The 21,748-nt window shown below is 34.7% G+C and overlaps 2 protein-coding genes across 7 annotated transcripts; one reads left to right on the forward strand and one right to left on the reverse strand.

The window, feature by feature from the left end:
• Positions 1-2,156: 2,156 nt before the first annotated feature.
• On the reverse strand, positions 2,157-11,702 carry LOC120178738 (protein ALWAYS EARLY 2-like). 6 transcript variants are annotated; one of them, XM_039184536.1, is made up of 20 exons: positions 11,510-11,701; positions 10,762-10,882; positions 10,520-10,612; positions 10,305-10,367; positions 9,794-9,871; positions 9,274-9,448; positions 7,161-7,417; positions 6,687-7,059; positions 6,389-6,469; positions 5,922-6,205; positions 5,785-5,850; positions 5,376-5,672; positions 5,110-5,288; positions 4,750-5,032; positions 4,461-4,667; positions 4,042-4,204; positions 3,447-3,586; positions 3,114-3,332; positions 2,633-2,884; positions 2,157-2,369 (listed from the first exon to the last, which is right to left on the reverse strand). In XM_039184536.1, exons 2-20 carry the CDS (start codon positions 10,864-10,866, stop codon positions 2,199-2,201), a joined length of 3,486 nt encoding a protein of 1,161 aa, XP_039040467.1. In that variant the 5' UTR covers positions 10,867-10,882; positions 11,510-11,701; the 3' UTR covers positions 2,157-2,198. The 6 variants fall into 6 exon arrangements, with proteins under 6 accessions (XP_039040467.1, XP_039040468.1, XP_039040465.1 ...); XM_039184537.1 differs by having other exon boundaries at positions 5,785-5,844; positions 7,161-7,420; positions 9,277-9,448; positions 10,520-10,615; XM_039184534.1 differs by having other exon boundaries at positions 10,520-10,615.
• Positions 11,703-13,794: 2,092 nt separating this feature from the next.
• Positions 13,795-20,693, forward strand: LOC120178694 (aminopeptidase P2-like). Its single transcript, XM_039184485.1, has 13 exons — positions 13,795-14,173; positions 15,719-15,844; positions 15,964-16,083; positions 16,316-16,591; positions 16,938-17,110; positions 17,295-17,549; positions 17,844-17,995; positions 18,194-18,384; positions 18,892-19,000; positions 19,101-19,255; positions 19,381-19,473; positions 20,250-20,330; positions 20,487-20,693. Exons 1-13 carry the CDS (start codon positions 13,856-13,858, stop codon positions 20,556-20,558), a joined length of 2,121 nt encoding a protein of 706 aa, XP_039040416.1. The 5' UTR covers positions 13,795-13,855; the 3' UTR covers positions 20,559-20,693.
• The last annotated feature ends 1,055 nt before the right edge of the window (positions 20,694-21,748 follow it).

The following is a 21,748-nucleotide window of genomic DNA, read 5'->3' on the forward strand; positions in this document are numbered from 1 at the left end:
TGGAAGAGTTAGGCAAGAAACAAGAAAACAATGTTTTGTATTGCGACAATCAAAGTGCTATCCATCTAGCAAAGAATCCGTCTTTTCATTCCAGAACGAAGCATATACAATTGAGATATCATTTTATTCGGTCTCTTCTGGAAGATGGGATTTTGAAACTTGAAAAGATTAGTGGAGCTCAAAATCCGGCAGACATGTTGACAAAGACGGTGACCACAGACAAACTGAAGTTGTGTTCAGCTTCAGTTGGCATGCTAGAATAACAAGACTAGAAATGCTGCTGCACTGATCGAGGTGTGAAGACATATTAAAATCAGTCTTCAAGTGGGAGATTGTTGAAAGTAATCAAAGGTGGGGCCCAACTGAATTGTTTTCAGCAGAAATTTTCAAAATTGGAGGGCACAGCACATTCATTTTCAACAAAAGGGGCACCGAATTCTGTGCCCCAATATTTTATTGAAATTGTAAATGGATTAATTACCTTTTTAGTCATTGCACACTTTAGGGTATTTACAAGATTAGTCCTAAGCTTCAACTATAAATACCCTAGCTCATTTAGCTTCAAAATCATCCCAAAATCTTCTAGTTCTCTATCAAGTGTGTTGTGTAAACACCTGTAAATTTTCTCTTAGTAAAAGATCTGCAGCAGCCCGGAGACGTAAGCACAATTGGCTGAACTCCGTTATCAATTTCGGGTATTATTTTTCCGCTTTTATTTCGCATTCTCACTAATCTGGTTATAGGGAAATTACTCGTACTCGGTTTATTTCCTAACACCTCGCATTATCTTTATCTACACATTCTTTACTAAGGGGATGTTTGTTTACTTCAGAATGATTAAGCGTTGAATTATTCAAAGGCTCTGAATGATTTGATTCTGAATGTGACATGTTGTTTGATAACTGGCTCTGAATGATTTAGAATGTACTTCTGTGTTGAATCAGTCAGCACTGAATCATTCAGATGTGCAAAACAAACACGCTAAATGCTGAACGGTTCAGCATTCAACGCTGAATGATTCCATTAAGAGGCAAACAAACAGCCCCTAAATCTTTCAATTTGGAATACATTAATGAATAGTTCAATGTGTTGTCGTTGTTGGGACGCCCAAGCAGTTTGGAGAGTGACTGGTTTCAGTTATTCTTATGTCTCAGTTTGTTTCAGGTTTGAGTCTAGTGCCTATGGAAATCCCGAACAACTGGTGATGATAAGGAACTGTGTCACGCCTTAGGCAAAACGTGACGACACAAGTAACATTATTTCCAATCATGGGCTTCAAGGGTGATTGCTGGCAGTCGGAATCAGTGATGTTTGATTTTGGGTAATTCAGCAAATGTTTTGTAAAGGAAGAAATCGCACTTGGAACAATAATGAAATGGAGTCGAGATAGGCAACATGCACCCGTTGCAAGCTCTTTTGAGCAATAGGCTCTTTTGAGTTCATCTTTATGGTTTTGGAGGAAGATGAAGGAAGTTGGTGGCCATCATCTTTGAACTCATACTTTGATTTGTTTTTTCTACCAATCAAATTCCGATAAGATGAGAGCACATTTAACGCAGAGAAAACTTATGCACAATCACCATCTCCATACGGCAGCTCTGGTGGTGGACGGAGTCAAAGAACATAGTGTTGGGATGCAAAGGGTGTTGGTCAATGTGAGGGGTATTTGGGCACGTTCGGGATGGAGGTGAAAATTGCAGTGTAGACAACTAAAGCTTGGAGCTGAAATCAATTCGCCCGGAGCAAAGATTTTTTTCTCAAAATAGGTATTTAACTTTTTCTCGGTTACACATTATGGTACCTACGCCGTAACGACTGTTGAAAATATCATTATCTAGCACATGTCACTATTATATTTTTTAAAATTTTTATTTAAAATGACAAACAAACAAATTAAGAGGTATTAGTGATAGTCTATTCCGACATTGTGAATAAAATAAATTGTAAAAGTGATTATACTAGGAACCAAGATTCCAGCAATTTTGTAATACAATGAAATAACTCAATTAATAAAGGAGTATTTTAAAGGTCATATATATTCTGATGTTGTTAATGAAACAAAATGGATGGATAAGATCGCCTCATAATAGACTTTTGCAACACTCAATCCAAATTAATCGATCAATAGATCGAATATCTAAATAGAAGTTTATATCTGAATTAAAGTAGGTATATCAAATGAAAAGAAAGAATATATATCATACTAAAGAAGGTATTAAAGCTAATATTTGAGTCTTAATTTTGCCCATACACATTTGTATTTCCCGGTAAATGGGCAAGTTTTGGGGACAGCATGGATGTAAGCTTGCAATGGCAGAATCAATTACTTGAGCCACATCTGCTGGTGGAAACTGTCTCTCTGTACATCTCTACATGTTCCAATACAAACAATAATCAGCACCAAGACTTCGATAATTTTATATACGGACACGATTATTCGAATAAGAAATGGCAAAGTAACTAAAATACGATAGGGTACCATATTAATATACAAAAAAAAATGAATATAATATGATATACAAATATCTGGTTTAAGAAGATTGTAATGAAGAAATATGTATGAATCAGTGTTTTGGACCTTTTGGTAACTAAAATGACAGGTATCAAGCAATGGTCTGGTTCTGGGTTTTACCTGTATCATGAGCAAAGTAGCGACACATGATGTGATAAGCTCTGAAGGAACTTGTTCCTCATTTTTTCCGGAAATCGAGCTATTGGGCATTGGTTTTGATGGAATGAAAATCGAGCCATTCGCCTGATTGTGCTCCGGCAACTTGATTGTCGGCATAGTAATGTCGGATGTGAATTGCTTTTTATCTAAAGAATGCAAAGCTTCTCCAACCCTCATAAATGCATCTTCGCCTTCCTTCATTGATGACACAGCCTGAGTAAATAGTTCATGATAATTTTCATTAAACCATGAGTTAACGTTTCTCTCAATTCTATTTGTCCAAAAAATAAATAAAAGTGCTTCTCTCAATTCATCATATCTTTTAAATTACTCATCTCCAATACATATCCACAACAAATGGAAAAACTTGAAATGCATTCATATTCATTTCCAAGTAAGATCGACCATAAGCTTATAGAAAAAGATGAAAAGATATGTGTACCTTGATGGCAACATCGACCAAGGCATATGCTTTCAATCTCGAGCCATTCACAATGTCACCCACAACAGACCCTACTTCTTGTGCAATAAGAGAACTATCCAAAGTACAGCTTGTAAAGCTACTGAAGAAATCGAGATTAGTTGGGGGTTTCTGCCATGGTAATAGAGGGTTTGCAGGGTAAGTATTACGTTGTCTCAAGTTAAGTAATGCAGAAGAAGCCTGCAGAAAAAAAAAATGCCGAATCTGATGTTGTCAAAGAAGAGTACACGAAATCAAAACAGAGGAAAAAAAAGTTGCAACCAAATCTGTTATCAATAATTGGTAGCCACATGCCTGGGCACTGGCTTCCTTTAGATGTACAAGTAACGTGGTAACATGCTCTTTGAAATGTTCAGAACCCTTTAAACAACCCTCCCCATTTTGGATTTCTGATACGTCATTGTTAGTATGTCTAAGTTCTGTCAGTAAAGCTTCTTGCAATGTTTTATAGATACATAAAAAATCAGCCCCAGTAACGTGATTCTGCCTATATTACCTGGATTTTAGGGTAAGTGTCAGATATGGATATGTCTTTATATTACTCTAATTCATTTTCAATTGAAATACTCAAGTCAAACACTCTTGTTTAGTGCATATCTAGACATGGTATACGGATATAACCCTCCAAATACATGAAATCTTAGAAAAGCATCCATAATTGACAGTCACACTTGTCAGAGAGTAACATAAGTATGTATGACGAGTATATTTTGTCCCAATAGATCAATATGAAAGAGATCATTTTTCAAAGACGGAATTATCTACTAGCAAATCAATTATCAATATGAGCATGCTAGACAGTATTACTCTAGAATGAAAAACATCAGGAGTGTTAAAATGAATTTCAAAAAGGTTATAAACAATTAAGTCTATCAAGATAGCATAATAACCTTTTTGTGCAAAGCATGACTCAGTTCAGACATAACTTGTATATCAGTTTCTCTCCCTTGAATATGTGCCATTGTAAGGGGGTGACCATAGGCTGCTTGATGTGCACTAACAACATTCGAAACAGCTGGCTTACCATGCAAAGCACTATGTTTTACATCAACCTGGCCAAAACACATATATGTTGTGTTGGTTACTGGTTAATATTTAACATTAGTGCTACGAAATTCTAATTCTAAATCTGATTGTGAACTCCTAGAGTATTTGAACCATAGAAAAAGCAAAGGGCCAGCTATAGCATTGTAAATCTGTTTTGAAATTTCAAATCATACAACAGAGATTAACAATAAACATGCTAAATCAGAAAAGAAAAAAACATAAAATCTAGATTAACAAAAGCAATTCTTAGGCACACCTAACCTTTATTGGAGTTGCCAACATGTTCACAGGGCCCATTGCATTTTCCATACACCCACTTGAAGTGAAAGCCTTGGACCCACCAAGCTCTAAATTTCCATTACCTTGAGACCCTCTAGGCGCCAAAGAAGATTTATCGAAAGCAATGTTTTGTCTCTTAAGAGTTTCTGGCATGTTTTCCAACGAATTTATTGGCATACAATCAATATCCTGCAAACATGTGTGTGTGACTTCAAAAATGGGAGAAAATTAATGATCTAAATTCCAAATATTTAAATAGAAATGCAGTTACCATGACAAATTCAACTCCTAAGTCCAGAATGTCAAACTGAACCCTACACCTATCGTGATCCACCGAAAGTACTTTTCCATCATCAACTTCCCTTGTTTTAGGGTGGATGGCAATTACTCGTTGTCCAACAGATAAAGGGGGTGCCAAATCTGTAGCAAGTCCTTCCCTTGTACCAAGGCGTAGTCGAGTATAATGTTGTCTCACAGACTCCCGATACTGTTTAAGTTTTTCCCTCTCTTCAAATAAAAAGCGTTCAGAAAGCCTCCGTGGTTTGCCAAGGGAACTGTATTTACAAGCAATTGCATTCTAAAATTTCTGTTTTTCCAAATTTCTCAACAGTAGGGATACTGACAAACTTACCTCCTTATGACACCCCACTCGACACGAGTGAGCCTTGGAATGTGATCCAAACTGACATGATTTAAGTACTCCACAAACTCCCTTTTAGCAAACCAAGCATAATCAATGGGACTGTAAAACCATTCAAAACAGCACCATCGTCGTGCCAGGTTGGACGATATGCAGGAAGAGAGCCGTTGCTGAAATTTGATAAGATCCATAAATTATGCTCCAAATTTTCAAAATTCCTTTTGGATGGAAATTAATAGAGGAAGATCAGCTTCTACCTTTAGTGTCTCCTGTGGAAGAGAATGGCCGTTTGGCTGATTTTCCAGTGAGCAAGCAGACAAATTTTTGTTTGTTGAAAATAAAGCTCTCTTCAGGTTCATTTTACGTCTACTTTGATGCTTAGTTGATAAGCTAATAGAGTTTGAAGCAGCAACTTGTGAAGTCGGCACCACTGAATCAATTCCAGCCACTTTTGGATCATTATTAGTGACAGATTCCGCTGGCACTCTGAATAATGTTTGCTGAGCACCAGATTTACCTTTATTGAGATATTTCTTCTCTTCCTTGGCCATTTCCTACAAGACAATACAGCATCATCCAGGCGATAGTATTATTAAAATAACACATACATGATTTGCTCTCTTAACACGCATTAAACAAGTACGTAAAATGTTACAGGATTCCTACCTCATTATTGGAACATTTTCTCAAATGAGAATCCATTGGAGGAGCTTCAGCATTCAAAACCTGCAGTTAGAACAAAAGATTGTCAGAAATCATGATTTGAAGTGAAATAGTTACAAGAAAGAATATTTAATGGTTACCTTTGGGCAGGAGGATTTTTGTTTTCTTTTCCGTGAGTTATTCGTAGATTCTTTCTGTTGTTTTGGTTCAGAAATAACACCACCATACTTAGCAGAGTACCTACCAACTGTTGATTTTCGAGAGGTGGTACCTTCAGATCCATTGAGTAAGTTGAGCACCTTTTTATTTGGCCCACGTTGCTTTATTTTATCTCTATGATGACTTATAGATGCAGCTTCAAGAACACTAGACTGATCATCAGCTTCAAATGTGATTCTATCCTCTTTCATTTTGACAGAAGATTCTAGACAAACATGGAATAATAACAAAAGGAATAAGAAAAAAGTATCCTTCCAGCATGCATTAAATAAATGGAGCGGAAAAAACATATAATGGTTGACTAAAACAAGAAAAGTAACAGGAATCCTAGATAGCATTTCATATATTGAAGCAAAAAAAGCTGAAATAGAAGAAACTAACTCCGTACCAGATTCCGTTATCGATGTTGGCAACATTGAAGTGGACAAATTGGCTAGTGTCAGCAAAGCATCTAGAGAAGAGCTTTGATCTACACATAGAAAACGAATAAAAGTCCAATGTTGAGCTTGTATGTACCAAGAAATCTAAAAGGAAAACAGTTGCAAGAAGACCACTATACTTGAGCAATGAAGCAACATCAAATTCTTTTTTTATTTTTATCTTTTTTTTTTCCTTTTCTTTATACTTTTTGTACCCGGATTAAGTAGAACTATGACATCATGCAACCCCAGATCTCAAGTTCATACCTTCAAAGACAAGCTCCTTGATTCTTTTCCTCTCACTACATGGTGAAAGTTTCTTTTCTGCACTAGAAATCTCCATAACAAGTTTCCCTCGGAGAGCATTATCTATAATTCCTTTGGTGCCACTACATGCTTCTCCACTATCATCAGACAGATTGCTCTTCATCTCTTTAACTTCAATTTTCTTCCTGTAAAAGTTTTTCCCCTTTCGATGAACTTCAACAGTATCAGTGCCGTCCACATCCATCAAAGAGTCTGTATCTCTGGCATAAGTTCCACTTACAAGTTCCATTTCCCCTGGCCTGCCTTTGATCCGGCATTCATATGAAGAATCACGAAGCTTGGCCTCAGTTGTCTCTGATTGTGGTTGCGGCAACTAATTGCATGCCAATAGAAAAATGCATGAATAAATAATTATTAAACAGATAGGGCTAGATAACCAAAAAGAGGTTATAAACTAAATCAGAGTTTATATACCATCCTATCATATCTACGAAGAGGTGAGGATCTTTGGTGTTCTGCTCTTTTATAAGGTGAATGAGAAGTATGAGGAGAGCCTCCCTTTTGCAATGTCCCAGTCAATGTCCATGCAGCAACATGTTCATCATCCTCGTCATCAACCTCAGACTTCTTAACTCTTTTGGTTGGTGGAATAAAAATCTCAGTATCATCTTTCCTATACGAGTATGAAACAAGGACGCGAGGAGTTCTTTTCCGACATGCATGAGGAAAAAAATCTAAAAGAAAGCCAAACCAAGTGAGAACCCCAATCATGGTTATGGGGATTATTATGATAAACTTTCAACTGCATTGACATTTCATGTGCTTGGCAAACATAAATGACACATGGCCTTCTTCTCCATTAAATGCAGAGGGAGGGGGACTAAGAACAAATTATGATTGCACAAACATAACCAAATATTATACCAAATGATTGCATAAACACAACCAATTATTATACCAAATTTCCATTTATCCCATAGACACTGAAAAATTTTCCTAGCTCATGAACAAACTGTCTCCACAGCTCTATGAACAAATGATGCTATATGCAGACACTTTGATTCCCTAGAGATAGGCACGAGAAAATGCATAAGAAGAAAAATATAAATAATAACTGAAAAAAGTCTTAAAATATGAATAAGAAGAAAAAAGGCTCCAACATTAGCTTGTGAGTTTATCTTGCACATGAAAGATCCTCCTAAAAGAATTGACCAACAAGTAAAGCTTTTGTTTTCTCTTCTATTGTTATTTGTGTGAATTGGAGAATCATTGATGGAGACATTTATTTGCTTATTCCCTTCTGATTAATAACATTTCCTTCAGATATCATTACACTTCGTCTCTGTGGCAGACCAAACATAACTTCAAGCCCAAATATTTGCTTCACTTCCAATACATATTTGTACAAATTCTACCATTTTAACTCTTTTCCTTTTTAGTCTCTCAAATGCATTTATTGTCAAAAAGAGATATAACTACAGAAGGAAAAAAGAATCTTCTTCGCATCTGTTCTTCTCCTGTTCGGTTGCGTGGTCTTTGTGGAATAAATTTCTAAATTTCTGGAGATTTAGTTCTGTGTTTTCTGCAGAAGCAAAAAATTTTCTTCTTGCTTGGGATGAGTTGAAATCTAATTCGGTAATTTGGACTTTCATTCCAGGGGCTGTTATTTGGACAATCTGGAAATTCAGGAATTACATAGTTTTTGAAGGGGGGAAGCTCGATCAGACTGAATTATTCTTCTTAACAAGAGTTAGGCTGGCCTCTTGGTATTTAGCAAAGAATAAGGATGTTTCTATTCCTAAGGACTCCTTAATCTCTGATCCTTCTATAGGGGATTCTTACTCGTCCTACAATTTCTTGAAGTCTTCCATAACCCCTTGGTTACCTCCCCCTACGGGTTTCATCAAGTTGAATGTGGATGCAGCAATTAGTTGTGATTGGGAAAAATCAGGTCTGGGTGGTCTTATGAGGGATCATTCTGGTGCAATCCTTGGTTCTTTTCAGGAACCGGATGGTTCTGGACCTCCAACATTGAAGGAACTTAAAGCTATCCAAAGGGGTATCTCTTTCTTTACCTCTGTCCTAGGGAGAGTTCAAGATAGGTTGATCATAGAGAGTGATAGCAGAGTTGCAGTAGACTGGATCAATAAGGTTGTCCCATGTCCAGTTGTTTATGGTTTCATTGTTAGAGATATTGTTGAGTGTCTTAAAACCGTCGGGGGGGTTGTTAGATGGATTGCAAGGACAGCTAATGTGGATGCCGATGCTCTAGCAAAGGCTGGTATAGGTTGATTATTATGTTGTTCACTTCTATAGTTCGGTTTTAAGGCTCAAGAATTGTTGTAAGGGTATTTCTTGGATTTTTCTTTCCAAGGTTGTAATTCTTATTTTCTTCAATGAAATTATAAGGCACTCTTTTCCTCCTTCCCATGATTAAGGAGCTTTTTTACAAGCTTCATTAATCAAGAAGGAGGTTTTTAAAGAGACCTTCAAATCTTATCAAAAAAAAAGTTAAAAACACTTTTGATAAACAAAAGAACGAAATTGAAGGTACATGCAATTGAGTACTAATAATAACAATGTATCTTACCATTAAGACCTGCCCTTTTCAACAGAGATAGGCATCCCTCACTAGATGCAATTGATCGAGGTTGAACATCTTCTTTTGAGGAGTCAAGATGAACCCTTGCTTGCTTGCGCTTTTGGGCTTTCCGCGGCGTGTCTGAAGGTTTATTGCTCTCTCTTTCACCATCACTCCCTCCCTGTCAGTTGACATGGTACAAAATTTTCAATTCTCAGACGACCAATATAGGAAGGACATTCAGAGTTCAATGAATTCTGAGAGCCTAAAAGGGGAAAGATGTAAGCTGCAAATACTATATGAGGAATTAATTTACTTCCAAAGAATGAAATACACAAATAAAATGCTTTAATTGACAAGAATGCTGATTGCAGAATGCAATTTGTGGAATAGCTTTAAAGTTGATAGTAACTAATAGCAAAGGAGGGAAACAAGATTTGTTGAAGCAAAACGATGACTAATAAAAAGAACTGCAATTATCAGAGATTTTCTTGCAAATATTTCACAACATCAAAAGCAGTCTCACCAGGACATTGTAGTGGTCGGTCATCATTGCTATAAGGCCAATCACAGAAGCTGTTCCATCTGGCAGAGATAAATAAGCCTGAAAATAAAACAATTAATATAAAAACACATCAAGTTAACAATATTCATAACCAAATAGTGTCGAACGAAAGCAACTTTCAGGCCTCATCCAACATATAAAGGCCCAAATAAAACTACACTCACAGCAGTCCTTGAAGCACATGACTCCCCATGCACATTAAACTATGGTGGTGCATGGATTACTAAGCACAATAACCATCAAATTTCAATTGAGTGCATCTGGAGAATTCACATTAAAGTTAAGAAATGGCATTAACTAATAAGGTCATTGTTTCAAGCCCTTTTTAATCTTTTAGAATATTTTTTTCTTTCTTAAACTCTCTTGAGTAGTACAGAAACAATCAGCAGTAAAAGTATAAGCATCCGATAATGGAATTAAGAAACCAAAGAGCGGGATTAGTTCTTAAAGCTACATTCAAGGCTAAACAGACCCGATTCAAACAGTAAAGGGCTTCCACCATTTCAGCAGATCTATTATGCACAGCAGCAGCCACCTAAACACAATAATCAAAAAGTTAACAAATAATATGCATAAAACATGTTAATTAGGTTTATAGTCCTACTGTGTTGGATGAATCCCAACATAAAAGAATGTAATCTTTTGATATTTCTCAACGTAATAGTACATCTACAGAATTTACCATACCTTCTTCCAATCTTTCCCGTACTCTCGATATGCCTTATAAAATCGCTCAATCTCAGCGTTGCTCCATTGGGATCCCAACTTGTCAGTTAATTTCTTCTATACAATAGGTTCCATGCATCAAAACAACAAACAATTAGCAAACTACACATTAACCAAGTAATCACCGAACAGCCAATGGCAAAAGAATAATTTGATCAATATCAAATAATCGATGAGAAACGACCCAAACACTTATGACTTACCTTTGGCTTACTCTTTCTTGAATTCCCAGGACTTTTATCAGGAGATACTTCATATCTACTCAAATACTGTTTGTTCACACTTTTAGATTTTCTTGTTGGAGCCATTAAGAACTTTCTCAGTCTAAAGCATTTCATCAACAAACATAAACCCGAAAATGTTAGCCATAACTAGAATAAAGTAACTATAAAAGATTTTCGACTTAATTATTAGCCAATCAATATGTGAAAAGTTGATAATTCAGCACAAATCAAAGACCCCCGGCAGCAAATGTTACTGGAGAATACAAATACAGTTCAAAAATGGAATTTGTTTTGTTAATGAATATGAAAAGCTTTTTTTAAAGAAAAAAAGGAAATATAATTGTGCAAATCAAAATCGAAGTCAGCAACGAACTAAAAAATAATAAGTTTAATTTTTTTTAAAATAAACAAATAAAAAATAAAACACTGAAGCACCTCAAATCCAGGATAAAAAATTACATATTCTAAAAAAAATTCTCAAAGAGCCATTAAAAAGCTTGCGTTAAACCATGACATGATTTTTAAAATTATAAGAAAAAAATCCAAAAAAGAAAAAAAATGCAGGAACTCCAAAAGCATAATGCATAATTCTGTACAGAAGAAGAAGAGGAAATTAGAATGGTCAATGGTTCGAAAAAAAAACTGGTTCAAATCCAGTAAAGAACCTAAACTACTTCCAAAAAAATCATAAATATACAAACTTTTACCCCCGAAAGAAACACGCAGCCTCGATATCTCAGCTTTCGAAACCCTAATTCACAGATCGGAAACAATCCCACTTACCAATTCTCCGCCCTGTTCGATCTGAGCTAAATCATGAAGACAAACAAAAGGGTTTTAGAGGGAGTACATTAAGAGAGTTTTACCCCAAACAAAACAACAAAAAAAGAGATTTTTCAAAAATAATAATAATAAATTAAAACACACACACACACACACAAAGCTTTAAAGAATATATATATATTGACAGAGAGGATGATGGAATTGCCGCGAAACTTGAATACAAAGGTGATTTGGCCAATGAGATTATCTTTTAAAAAAATCTTTTTTATTTGGTTAAACTAAACCATTTATCCCTCTACTTTACTCTCTCCCCTATTTTATGCCCTATACTTTCACTTCCAAATTGTTCCTATTTTGATCATTCTAGATTATTTTATTATTATATTGTATGATATGGAAATTTTTTATTTAATATAAAATAATTTAAAATAAATAATAAAATAATATTTTATTATTATTAAATTTAAAAAGAGTTAAAATAATAATCGCCTACCATTGACCTTTGAAATAATAATAAAATTATTTTTATATTAAATAATAATAATAAATATCATTTTAAACTAAAATAATAATAGATTAATTCATAGCGATTAAAATATGAGCAATTCGAAAATTTAGTGAATAAATTAGAAAAATTGAAAGTAGTGTGAGTAAAATAAGAGAGATGTAAAGTTTAATGAGAAATAGTGTATTTTGTCCTTTTATTTTATTTTATTTTATTTTCTGTCTTTTTCTATTTGAATTTTTGTGGGGGACGATGACTGCTGAAGGTTTATGGATGTGGGTGCTGATCACCGTACACGTGGCAATATGAGGGATTTAGGAATTCAGGATGTTCTGATTTTGATGTGATTTAATTTGAATATGTACTTTTTAGGTTAAACTGTAAAACCAGTCCCTTCTTTTATATTTAATTTTGTTTTGTTCCCTGGAAATGTGTTAAAATTAAATAATTGGTTTTTGTTTTGTTTTAGGGTAAATTATACGTTTATCACTTAAACTATCAGTTTTATTCTGTTTTGGTATTTAAACTTTTAAATAATGGCTATTATTTAAACTTTTAATTTTTCAAAATCATACATAAAGTTTAGTTTTTGTTTCATTTTAGTATCTCACCGTTAAAAACTTTAGTTTTTGTTTCATTTTTAGTACCATCGTTCAAAATTTAACGTTAAGTTTTGAAGAAAAAAATTGAAAGTTTACGTATTAAAACAAACTAAAACTAATAATTTAGGTGTTAAACGCATTAAGTTTTAATGTTAGGTTACTAAAATGAAACGAAAACTAAATATTAGTTATGATTTAAAAAAATTGAAAACTTAAGTACTATAACATATCAAAACTGATAGTTTAAATATTAAATGTATAGTTTACCCTTTGTAACACACCCATTCGAAATTATTTTATCAACAAAAAAATCACCAATTTGAATAAATTGATAAAATATGTAAATAATAAGAACCAAATATATAATTATACCATATTTTTAACTGAAACATCAATTATTCTATTAAATGTTAAGTTTCTATTTTTTTTGTCAAAACAAAATAAATGTCAACTATTGGTGACATAATTGAAAACACTTAAATAGTTAAATAGTTTAATTAATGAAATTGAGAAATTGGTGGTCAAAATGAAATCTACCTAGAGTTGAGTGGTTATGGGTGTAGTTTACCCCTATATTTTTCTTCCTAAACCGACAGCGTTTTCAAGCAAACTCGAACGGCTTAAATGTAACTAGGGATAACAATGGTAGGGTTGGGTTGATTTTTGAGTCAATACAACCTGATCCAAAAAATATGTATCATCTACTTAAATTGACCCGATCAAAAGATTATATATTCTCAATCCGATTTGATCTCATTCATAGAAAATATATTATTCACTCGACTCTGATCAAATTTAATTTTTTAAAATATAAATTCGACTCAATTTAATATAAAATAAAGAATTAATTAATAATAATAATAAATTATTTTTTAAAAAAAATTATATTATTATCTTCGAGTTATATCAAGTCAAAATTTTTGTACTCTAAAATCAGTCCGACTCAATCTCACCTTTTAAAGAATTTGATCCGACTTTACCCAAATTTAATTTTTATAAAAAAAATTAACTCTATTAAATAGAATCGGATCAAAACTCAATAATTTCGAGTTAAATTGTGATCCTACACGTTACATTTCTCCTCTTTCACAGATACAAAGACCTTATCGTCTCTGTTCAGACAAATAATAATAATAATTTTATCCTTCTTCTTCGTTTCATTCGAAATTTGCTACGATAAGCTATGCAGTCCGTACCATCACAAGCAATACGCCCTCTATCTCTTAACGCCTCACTCTCGTCTTATCGTCTCCCAATTTTCCACAAATTCAGAATCGATTCCGCAATCTACAGGAAATCGCGAAATAGTCCCTCGTTTTTGACGCTGCGATGTTGTGATGGTTCTTCCGGCGGCCCTGTGATCGCCAAGCCTTCTTGGGAGCTTCGTTGGAACCGCGGTGTTCAAGAGCCGGACGAGAAGGTTGTCGCTCTTCGCCGGCTATTTTCCAAGCCTGGAATCGGTATCGATGCTTATATCATTCCTTCTCAGGATGCTCATCAGGTTTAATTCCACTTTTCTTTGTTTATATATGATTTTTAGTGCTTAAAGAGAAATGATTGGCGTTGTTTATGAAGCTTTTCGATGCTTGGGACGCTGCTTAAAATTTGGTGTAATGGAACGAGTCAAGCTTTAGCTCGATGAAGTTTAATTTCTAAAGTTCCGAAAACGATCCAGCTCGCTTAATTAGGTTCACTTGCCGGAAGAAAAAGAGCTGGATTCTAATGTTGGACTTCAAACCCATTAAAAATAGAAAAGCTCGGTTAAGCTTTTGAGCTATTTTAGTCGAGTATTGGGATATTCACATTCGTCTCGTTTTATAGGTCAAGTTGCATGAGCTTGAGCTCACTTGACTGAGCTGAGTTCGTTTTCTCCCGAGTTGATTTTGGGTAGCTTGCTATTACAGATATTTCTTCATGGATTGGATTAAATGCTAATTTGAACAGTTATTTCATAATTTTGATGATAAATTTATACCTTAAATAAATGAAATTGACATTGTTTGGTCTCTTAGTCATAAATGTCTATGAACTGTCACATATTTCATCATCGGCCTTTTTATAATTCAAAATAGACATCACTTTATTGTACTTTTGTATGTGTTTCTCTGTTTATCTCAAATTTGACTGCATTTTGGTGGATTCAATCATTTTTGAGTTTGTTTTAAGCATATTTTAGTGCTCCTAGGTACCATTTAATAAACTAAAGAAAGTGTTGGTTTTAAGATTAATTGTTTAGTATGCTACTAACTAATTAAATGTTTCGTAGGTCTTTAATCGAATTTTTAAAGGATAATTACTTTTAGTTGATAGAAGTTAAAAAGGAAAGAACAAAATAACTTAAAGGAAAGATGTGACTTCTAGAAATGATTAATCAAATGCAATGGTTAAATCTAGGCTTAACTGTCTCGGACGAATATTGGGTTTTAGTCTGTTAGCGGTTTTGGAAGGAGTTTTAATTGATTGGAGTGTGTTGCTTCTCCAAGATATAGATGGTTCGCCGTTAGGAGTCGGTTGTGTTTTTGTCAGATTAATGGATTTATGTACTGCTTTCGAATATTTTTGGTTTTTAGGGATGTGAGGCTTGGGATAGGTGTGAGTGGGTATCGGATAGGGTTGACCTTGTAATATTTGGATGTTTAAGGGGGATTTAGAGATTTTATGGTTTAGATGTGGTGTATGTATCTTATTGGGGTGTTTTTTCATACAAGGTGCAATGGTTATATTATTTAATAAATCATGAGGTACTCTTTTCCTCCTTCCAATTTTCGTTGACATACATCTTAGTATGTTGATGATTATGAAGGGGTTTTTTAACGAGGCCTCCAATTCTTATAAAAAAAATGCAATGGTTAAATCATAAAAAATTATAATTTTTTATGGTTTATAGAACACCCAAATTTCATATCTTGACAAATGATTATGCATTTTTACTACTTAGCATTTCTGAAAGCATCATCATTAAGGATTATTAGTCTTATTTGAAATTTTAGACTACTGTCAAACGTCTATTGCAATTAGTTTAATTGTTTGTCGGCATGGTTTCCAGAGTGAGTTCATTGCTGAATGTTACAAGAGGAGAGCCTATATATCAGGCTTTACTGGCAGTGCAGGGACCGCTGTTGTCACAAAGGATAAAACAGCTCTATGGACTGATGGTCGTTATTTTCTGCAGGTTTCCTTTTTTATTTTTGACAAGCTTCATAAATTCATTTTAATGGAGTTCTATCTCTTATAATGCACTATGGGTAAATGCGAGTTGGTTAATGTTTTTCCTTTATTCTGACTGTTTAGGCGGAGAAGCAGTTGAGCTCGAGCTGGATTCTCATGCGCGCAGGTAGTCTTGGAGTCCCTACAACTAATGAATGGCTTAATGATGTTTTGGCTCCTGGTGGTAGAGTTGGCATTGATCCTGTGAGTAATCTTTCAATCTCCTAAACGGTTGCTTTGACATTTCATTATTCTAGAAGTATGCATGTCCAACATCCATTCCTAGGCATATTTAGACTTTGATGTAGGGATATGATCCTTTACATGGAAGTAATCCCATGTTTGATATAGATGGCTTCATCTAGCTTAACATTTGCAATGAATATACTCATTATTTTTGCTTGGTTGTTTCTGATGATGTTTGATAAGGGATCAGTTTCTTTTTTCGCATGATGCTGCCGAAGAATTGAAGGAAGCTATATCTAAGAAGAAACTTGAGTTGGTTTACTTGTACGATTTAAATCTCGTGGATGAAATATGGAAGGAATCAAGGCCGAAACCTCCAAACAAGCCAATTAGAGTCCATGAAATGAAATATGCTGGTTTAGATGTGGTGTGCAAGTTATCTTCCCTGAGGGCTGAACTAGCTGGCACTGTTGCATCTGCAATCGTTATATCCATGCTTGATGAAGTTGCCTGGTTGCTGAACTTGGTATTCTTTATATGTTTTGGGTTGCTATTTTTGTAGAACAAAGATGATGATAGATTGCTTTGTCAATATTTATTAAATTTCTGGTTAGTAATAGTTTAGAAGAAAATTCTATCTCTCAACTTTCTAGGAGATGCATATATATGGATAGATAAATTAATCATCAATTTATATTGTTGACTTTTCAATTTTCTTGAGACACTCGTATCTGGCAAGTCTAATGCATACCTAGACATGGATATGGGAGAAAACCTCCCAAGTCATGGGAAAAAACTTTCAAAAACACCTATTTCAAATACTGTTTTCCTAAATCCTCCATACAAATAACACCCTAAATCTTGTTCTGTAGAGAGGAAGTGATGTCCCACATTCACCTGTTATGTATGCCTACCTAATTGTGGAGGCTGAAGGGGCAAAGTTATTTGTAAATGAGTCTAAACTCACCCCAGAAGTGATGGATCATTTGAAGAATGCAGGTGTAGAATTAAGGCCGTATGACTCGATTCTTTCTGATATAAAGAGGTATGTTTTACGTTCCTCTTATTATTATTATTATTTTGATCTAACATTAAATGAAAAAGCAGCCTGCAAAGACCTTTATCTTTGTCCAAGACTGCCAAAACTTTCAATTAGATAGTCTTAGTCGATTTCACCAGATGTGCCAAGGCATATTTATTTTAGAAATAATCGTAGCTTCTTTTTTCAGACTTGCAGCACAAGGTGCTCATCTGTGGCTAGATACATCATCTGTCAATGCTGCTATTGTGGAGACATACAAGTCTGCTTTGGATAAATACCGTACAAATCATCGGGGTCGAGGCAAAATAAACAATAAGCAATATGATGAATCCAATGGTCTCTCTTCTGGTCCTTCTGGAGTTTATATGAGGTCCCCAATCTCCCTGGCAAAGGCCTTGAAAAATCCTGCTGAATTAGAAGGGATGCAAAATTGCCACTTGAGGTATAATTGCTTTCTCCATGAAATGGTAATACCAGTTAAGATTTAAGTCCGTGAACCACTGGTATTTTGAGGTTATTCCTTTTAGGAAACATCAATGTTTTCCTAATCTTATTCATCTTCCTTTTCCTTTTGCAAGCAAAGAGAACACCTACCGTTGTCTTCTGAAATGCATGCCATAGCCTGTCTCTGTTAAAGCTTTCTACTTCACCCTAGCTAAAAGCTTTTGTCTGCAAGAAAAAGATATATGTTGGTAAAGATCATTTTAAGAATTATTTTATCGTGATATACATGCAGGGATGCAGCAGCTCTGGCACGGTTTTGGTGCTGGCTGGAAGAGGAAATTCATAAGAATGTGAAACTTACAGAGGTGGATGTTGCGGACAAACTTCTTGAATTCCGTTCGAAGGAAGACAGCTTCCTAGACACTAGCTTTGATACAATAAGTGGTATATCAATCTTGATTTTCCAGCTCTAGACGTTAAAATCTAAAGCCATTTTCATTTCTTGAATACCTCGAAAAGTAAATTTCCCACACTTCTTTTTTGTTTCGGAGAGGACAACGTAAACTAATAAACTTTGCAACCAATAATCAAATCTGATTATTTATTTATAGTTTATTATTAACATTTGGAACGATACTGCAGGCTCAGGTGCAAATGGTGCTGTTATACACTACAGACCTGAACCAGAAAATTGCAGTGTTGTGGATCCAAATAAATTGTTCCTATTGGATAGTGGAGCTCAATATATAGATGGAACAACTGACATAACGAGGACGGTACATTTTGGTGAACCAACTGCCAGGGAAAAAGAATGCTTCACCCGAGTTCTAAAGGTGAGGCTTTTATATTTAATCGATGTTGTTGGTAGCATATTTCGACATACTAGAGAATATTGCTAATTTCTATGTTGCTTTAACACTCCATTTTTCATAAAGTTTCAGTGTTCGACACTTGTGTTCAATGCATATTTCGATATATGGAGATAACCCACTAAAATACATGAAAAATACTTATAAAATTTAAAGGTACTGCTTCCGAACACATACTTGGTTCGGTACTCACTCTAGAGTTAACATAGGATAGATTTTCTTGTAGTTTGTGAGACCATAGCAGCATATATTCCCCGATCTAACACTCTTCTACTTCTAAAGATCACCTAGCTATGGTGTGTTTCGTAAAATGTAAAACCAGTTAGCAATGAATGGGCCATGATATTTGATCCATTTTGCAGTCTTAACTTTACCTTGCATGATATGATTTTCACCACTGTTCCATTGCTAAAGATTACCTAGCTACGGTTAGATTTTTTGGGTGTTTCCTAATACTCCCTCAAATTGCAGGGTCACATTGCACTTGACCAGGCAGTATTCCCCGAAAACACTCCAGGTTTTGTGTTGGATGCATTTGCTCGCTCTTCCCTCTGGAAGATCGGACTTGATTACCGCCATGGTATTTCTCGTCCTACTGTTAGACTTCTTGCACTATTAAAAGTTAAAACCGTGGCCGATTAATTGATTATGACTTTGATTATCTTGCTCCTTTTATACAGGCACGGGGCACGGCGTTGGAGCTGCATTGAATGTCCATGAAGGTCCACAAAGTATTAGCTATAGATATGGAAATACCACTCCCCTACTTAAAGGCATGATTGTTAGCAATGAACCTGGTTATTATGAAGATCATGCCTTCGGCATTCGGATCGAGGTACAAAGTAATCCGGTTATATTTCTTTGTTGTTAAACTTTACATTGAGCTACAAGATTTCTAGTTGATTAATTTCCAAACGAATAGAGTTTTTATTACCAACTTGGGATCTTATCATCTTGCAGAATCTCCTTTGTGTGCAAGAGATTAATACACCAAATCGTTATGGGGGAATTGAATATCTCGGATTCGAAAAACTAACATTTTTCCCCATTCAGGTATGCTTCTGGTTTCCTTGTACCATTATTCAGTCTGTCTCAATATCCCCTTGTGTTGCTTCAAGCTTCTAACTCTTCATTTTTCTTTAAGTATTCATGGCCATGCAATGCATATCTAAACATATTGATTGATTCGAATAATTGTGGAATTTGATTTGACTAAGATTTTGCTTTTAAAGACTAAAAATTACGATCCCCCCTCCTCCCGAAACCAAACCAGTGTGATCTTTATCACCCCTGACATTAGGGGTGAGTATTTGATACGGTCGAGTCAAAAAATTTGAGTTAGTTGAGTTAACAAGTCTTTTTTTATAACCTAAAACTTTATTTGAAAATTTTCGAGTTGAGCTGTTTAAATTTAATTGTAAATGTTTATAATATTATGATACTAATTTATTCTATTTAAATAACTTTTAATAACTATATATGATGATATACATATATATATATATATATATCTTCAATTTTTTTCATATTTGATATATATCATGCAGAATTGAGTGATTCGACTTGAACTTGAAAACCAATACACTAATTATTAAAATTTTCAAGCTATTCAAGTTCTATTTTGTAATTCAAACTTTATTTAAAAAAATTCAAGTCAAATTTTATAGCATCTAATCAAGTCGAATCAAATTTTACTCACCCTTACCTTGCAAAACAAACTTCAGTTAAAATTCTAGCACCTGAAAAATTCTCCTTGTTTCCTTTGAATGTACCAAAACACATATAAGTTTAGAGACTTTCTCTAACAATTTTTGTTCCTGCCATTGCAGACTAAGTTGGTCGACTTGTCATTGGTGTCGAACGACGAGATCGAATGGCTCAACAATTACCATTCACACGTCTGGGAAAAGGTTGGAATTTCAATTTCACATATTCATTTTGATTCCACTCATTTCATTCAACTATCTGCATTACAAGTTCAGTTTCGGCAAGACTTCCTCGGTCGGCTGTTACGCCATTCTGTTTCGAGTTCCAAGAGACGATAACTGGCTTACGGTTTGTTTCAGGTTTCGCCATTGTTGGAAGGTCCGGCTCGACAATGGCTCTGGAACAACACTCGAGCAATTTACAAACAGTGATTCCAACCCGGCAAGTTCCAATTTGTTTCCAGAAAGTTTACTTCCAAGATGAATTCTGTTGGTTTTTGTTTACCTGTACTAAGATATGTTATTGATCGGTGATTATTTCATATTGTACAGAGCATCAAATTATCATAATTTTTAGATATTTTCTTTATAATTTTTAGATATCTTAAGCTATTGACGTAAAATTAATTTACGACTTGAATTGATTATAAACATTTTAATGAGTCAATTATTAGTAGGTAAAAGGTTAACTTTTGCCCCTGTAGTAGACTCAATTTATCACTTTCACCACTGTTATATTTTCGAATCAATTTAGCCCTTGAAGTTGTTTAATTGCATCATTTTATATCATACCTCTAACTTAAAACCCTAGATTATAAACACTAAATCCTAAACCATATCCCTATAACATCTAAACAATAAATTTTAACTTAAGGTTTATAATTTATAGTTTTAGGTTTAAGGGTAGTGTACAAAATGTAAAATTAAAAGAGTTAAGATCAACTTACACAATGTAAAACTCTTTTAGTTTTACACAAATATAAAACCATTGGATGAGGAAAATGGAAGGTCGAGATTGACTCCTTGTCTTTTTTTTTCCAAGTGATTATCTTCACATATCCTACTGTTAATCTAAACCGTCTATTTTTATTCATCTAACGGTTTTAAGTCTGTATGAAACTAAATGAATTACATTATATAATTGAATCATGCCTCGTGTGTGTGTGCGCGCGCGCTATGTTACTCGAAATATGTTACTGTGTAAATCTATTTTTACTCGGGAATTCTCTACTCTTGTTGATAGAGCTATTGCAGTGGAAGATGTTATTAATGATAAGCGGAAGAGTAAATATAAAACCCAGATGAAAAGAGGTCGAGGACAAGCTGGTTTTATACTATTCCCAGCTGCTAAAAGAGCTAGGGACTCTCAGGGTCCAATATATTCTACACCAACTCACAGTCAGGAGACGTGAACAAAGGCAGAATTCGGGTTCGACATCTAGACTTGGGCGGCAGGCAGCATCGGTGACCGATGCAAGAGGATCGTCGAGGAGACCATCTCTTTCGGTCTGTGAGCATTGAGGTTAGAGACACTTTGGAGAGTGTTGGCGTCTCACAGGATCATGTTACAGATGTTGCTCCAAAGATCATTTCATTACAGATTGTCCCGAGATGTCGACTAC

The sequence above is a fragment of the Hibiscus syriacus genome, unplaced genomic scaffold (assembly GCF_006381635.1).
Source record: "Hibiscus syriacus cultivar Baekdansim isolate YM2019G1 unplaced genomic scaffold, ASM638163v2 tig00112370_pilon, whole genome shotgun sequence".
NCBI classification, from domain to species: Eukaryota; Viridiplantae; Streptophyta; class Magnoliopsida; order Malvales; family Malvaceae; genus Hibiscus; species Hibiscus syriacus.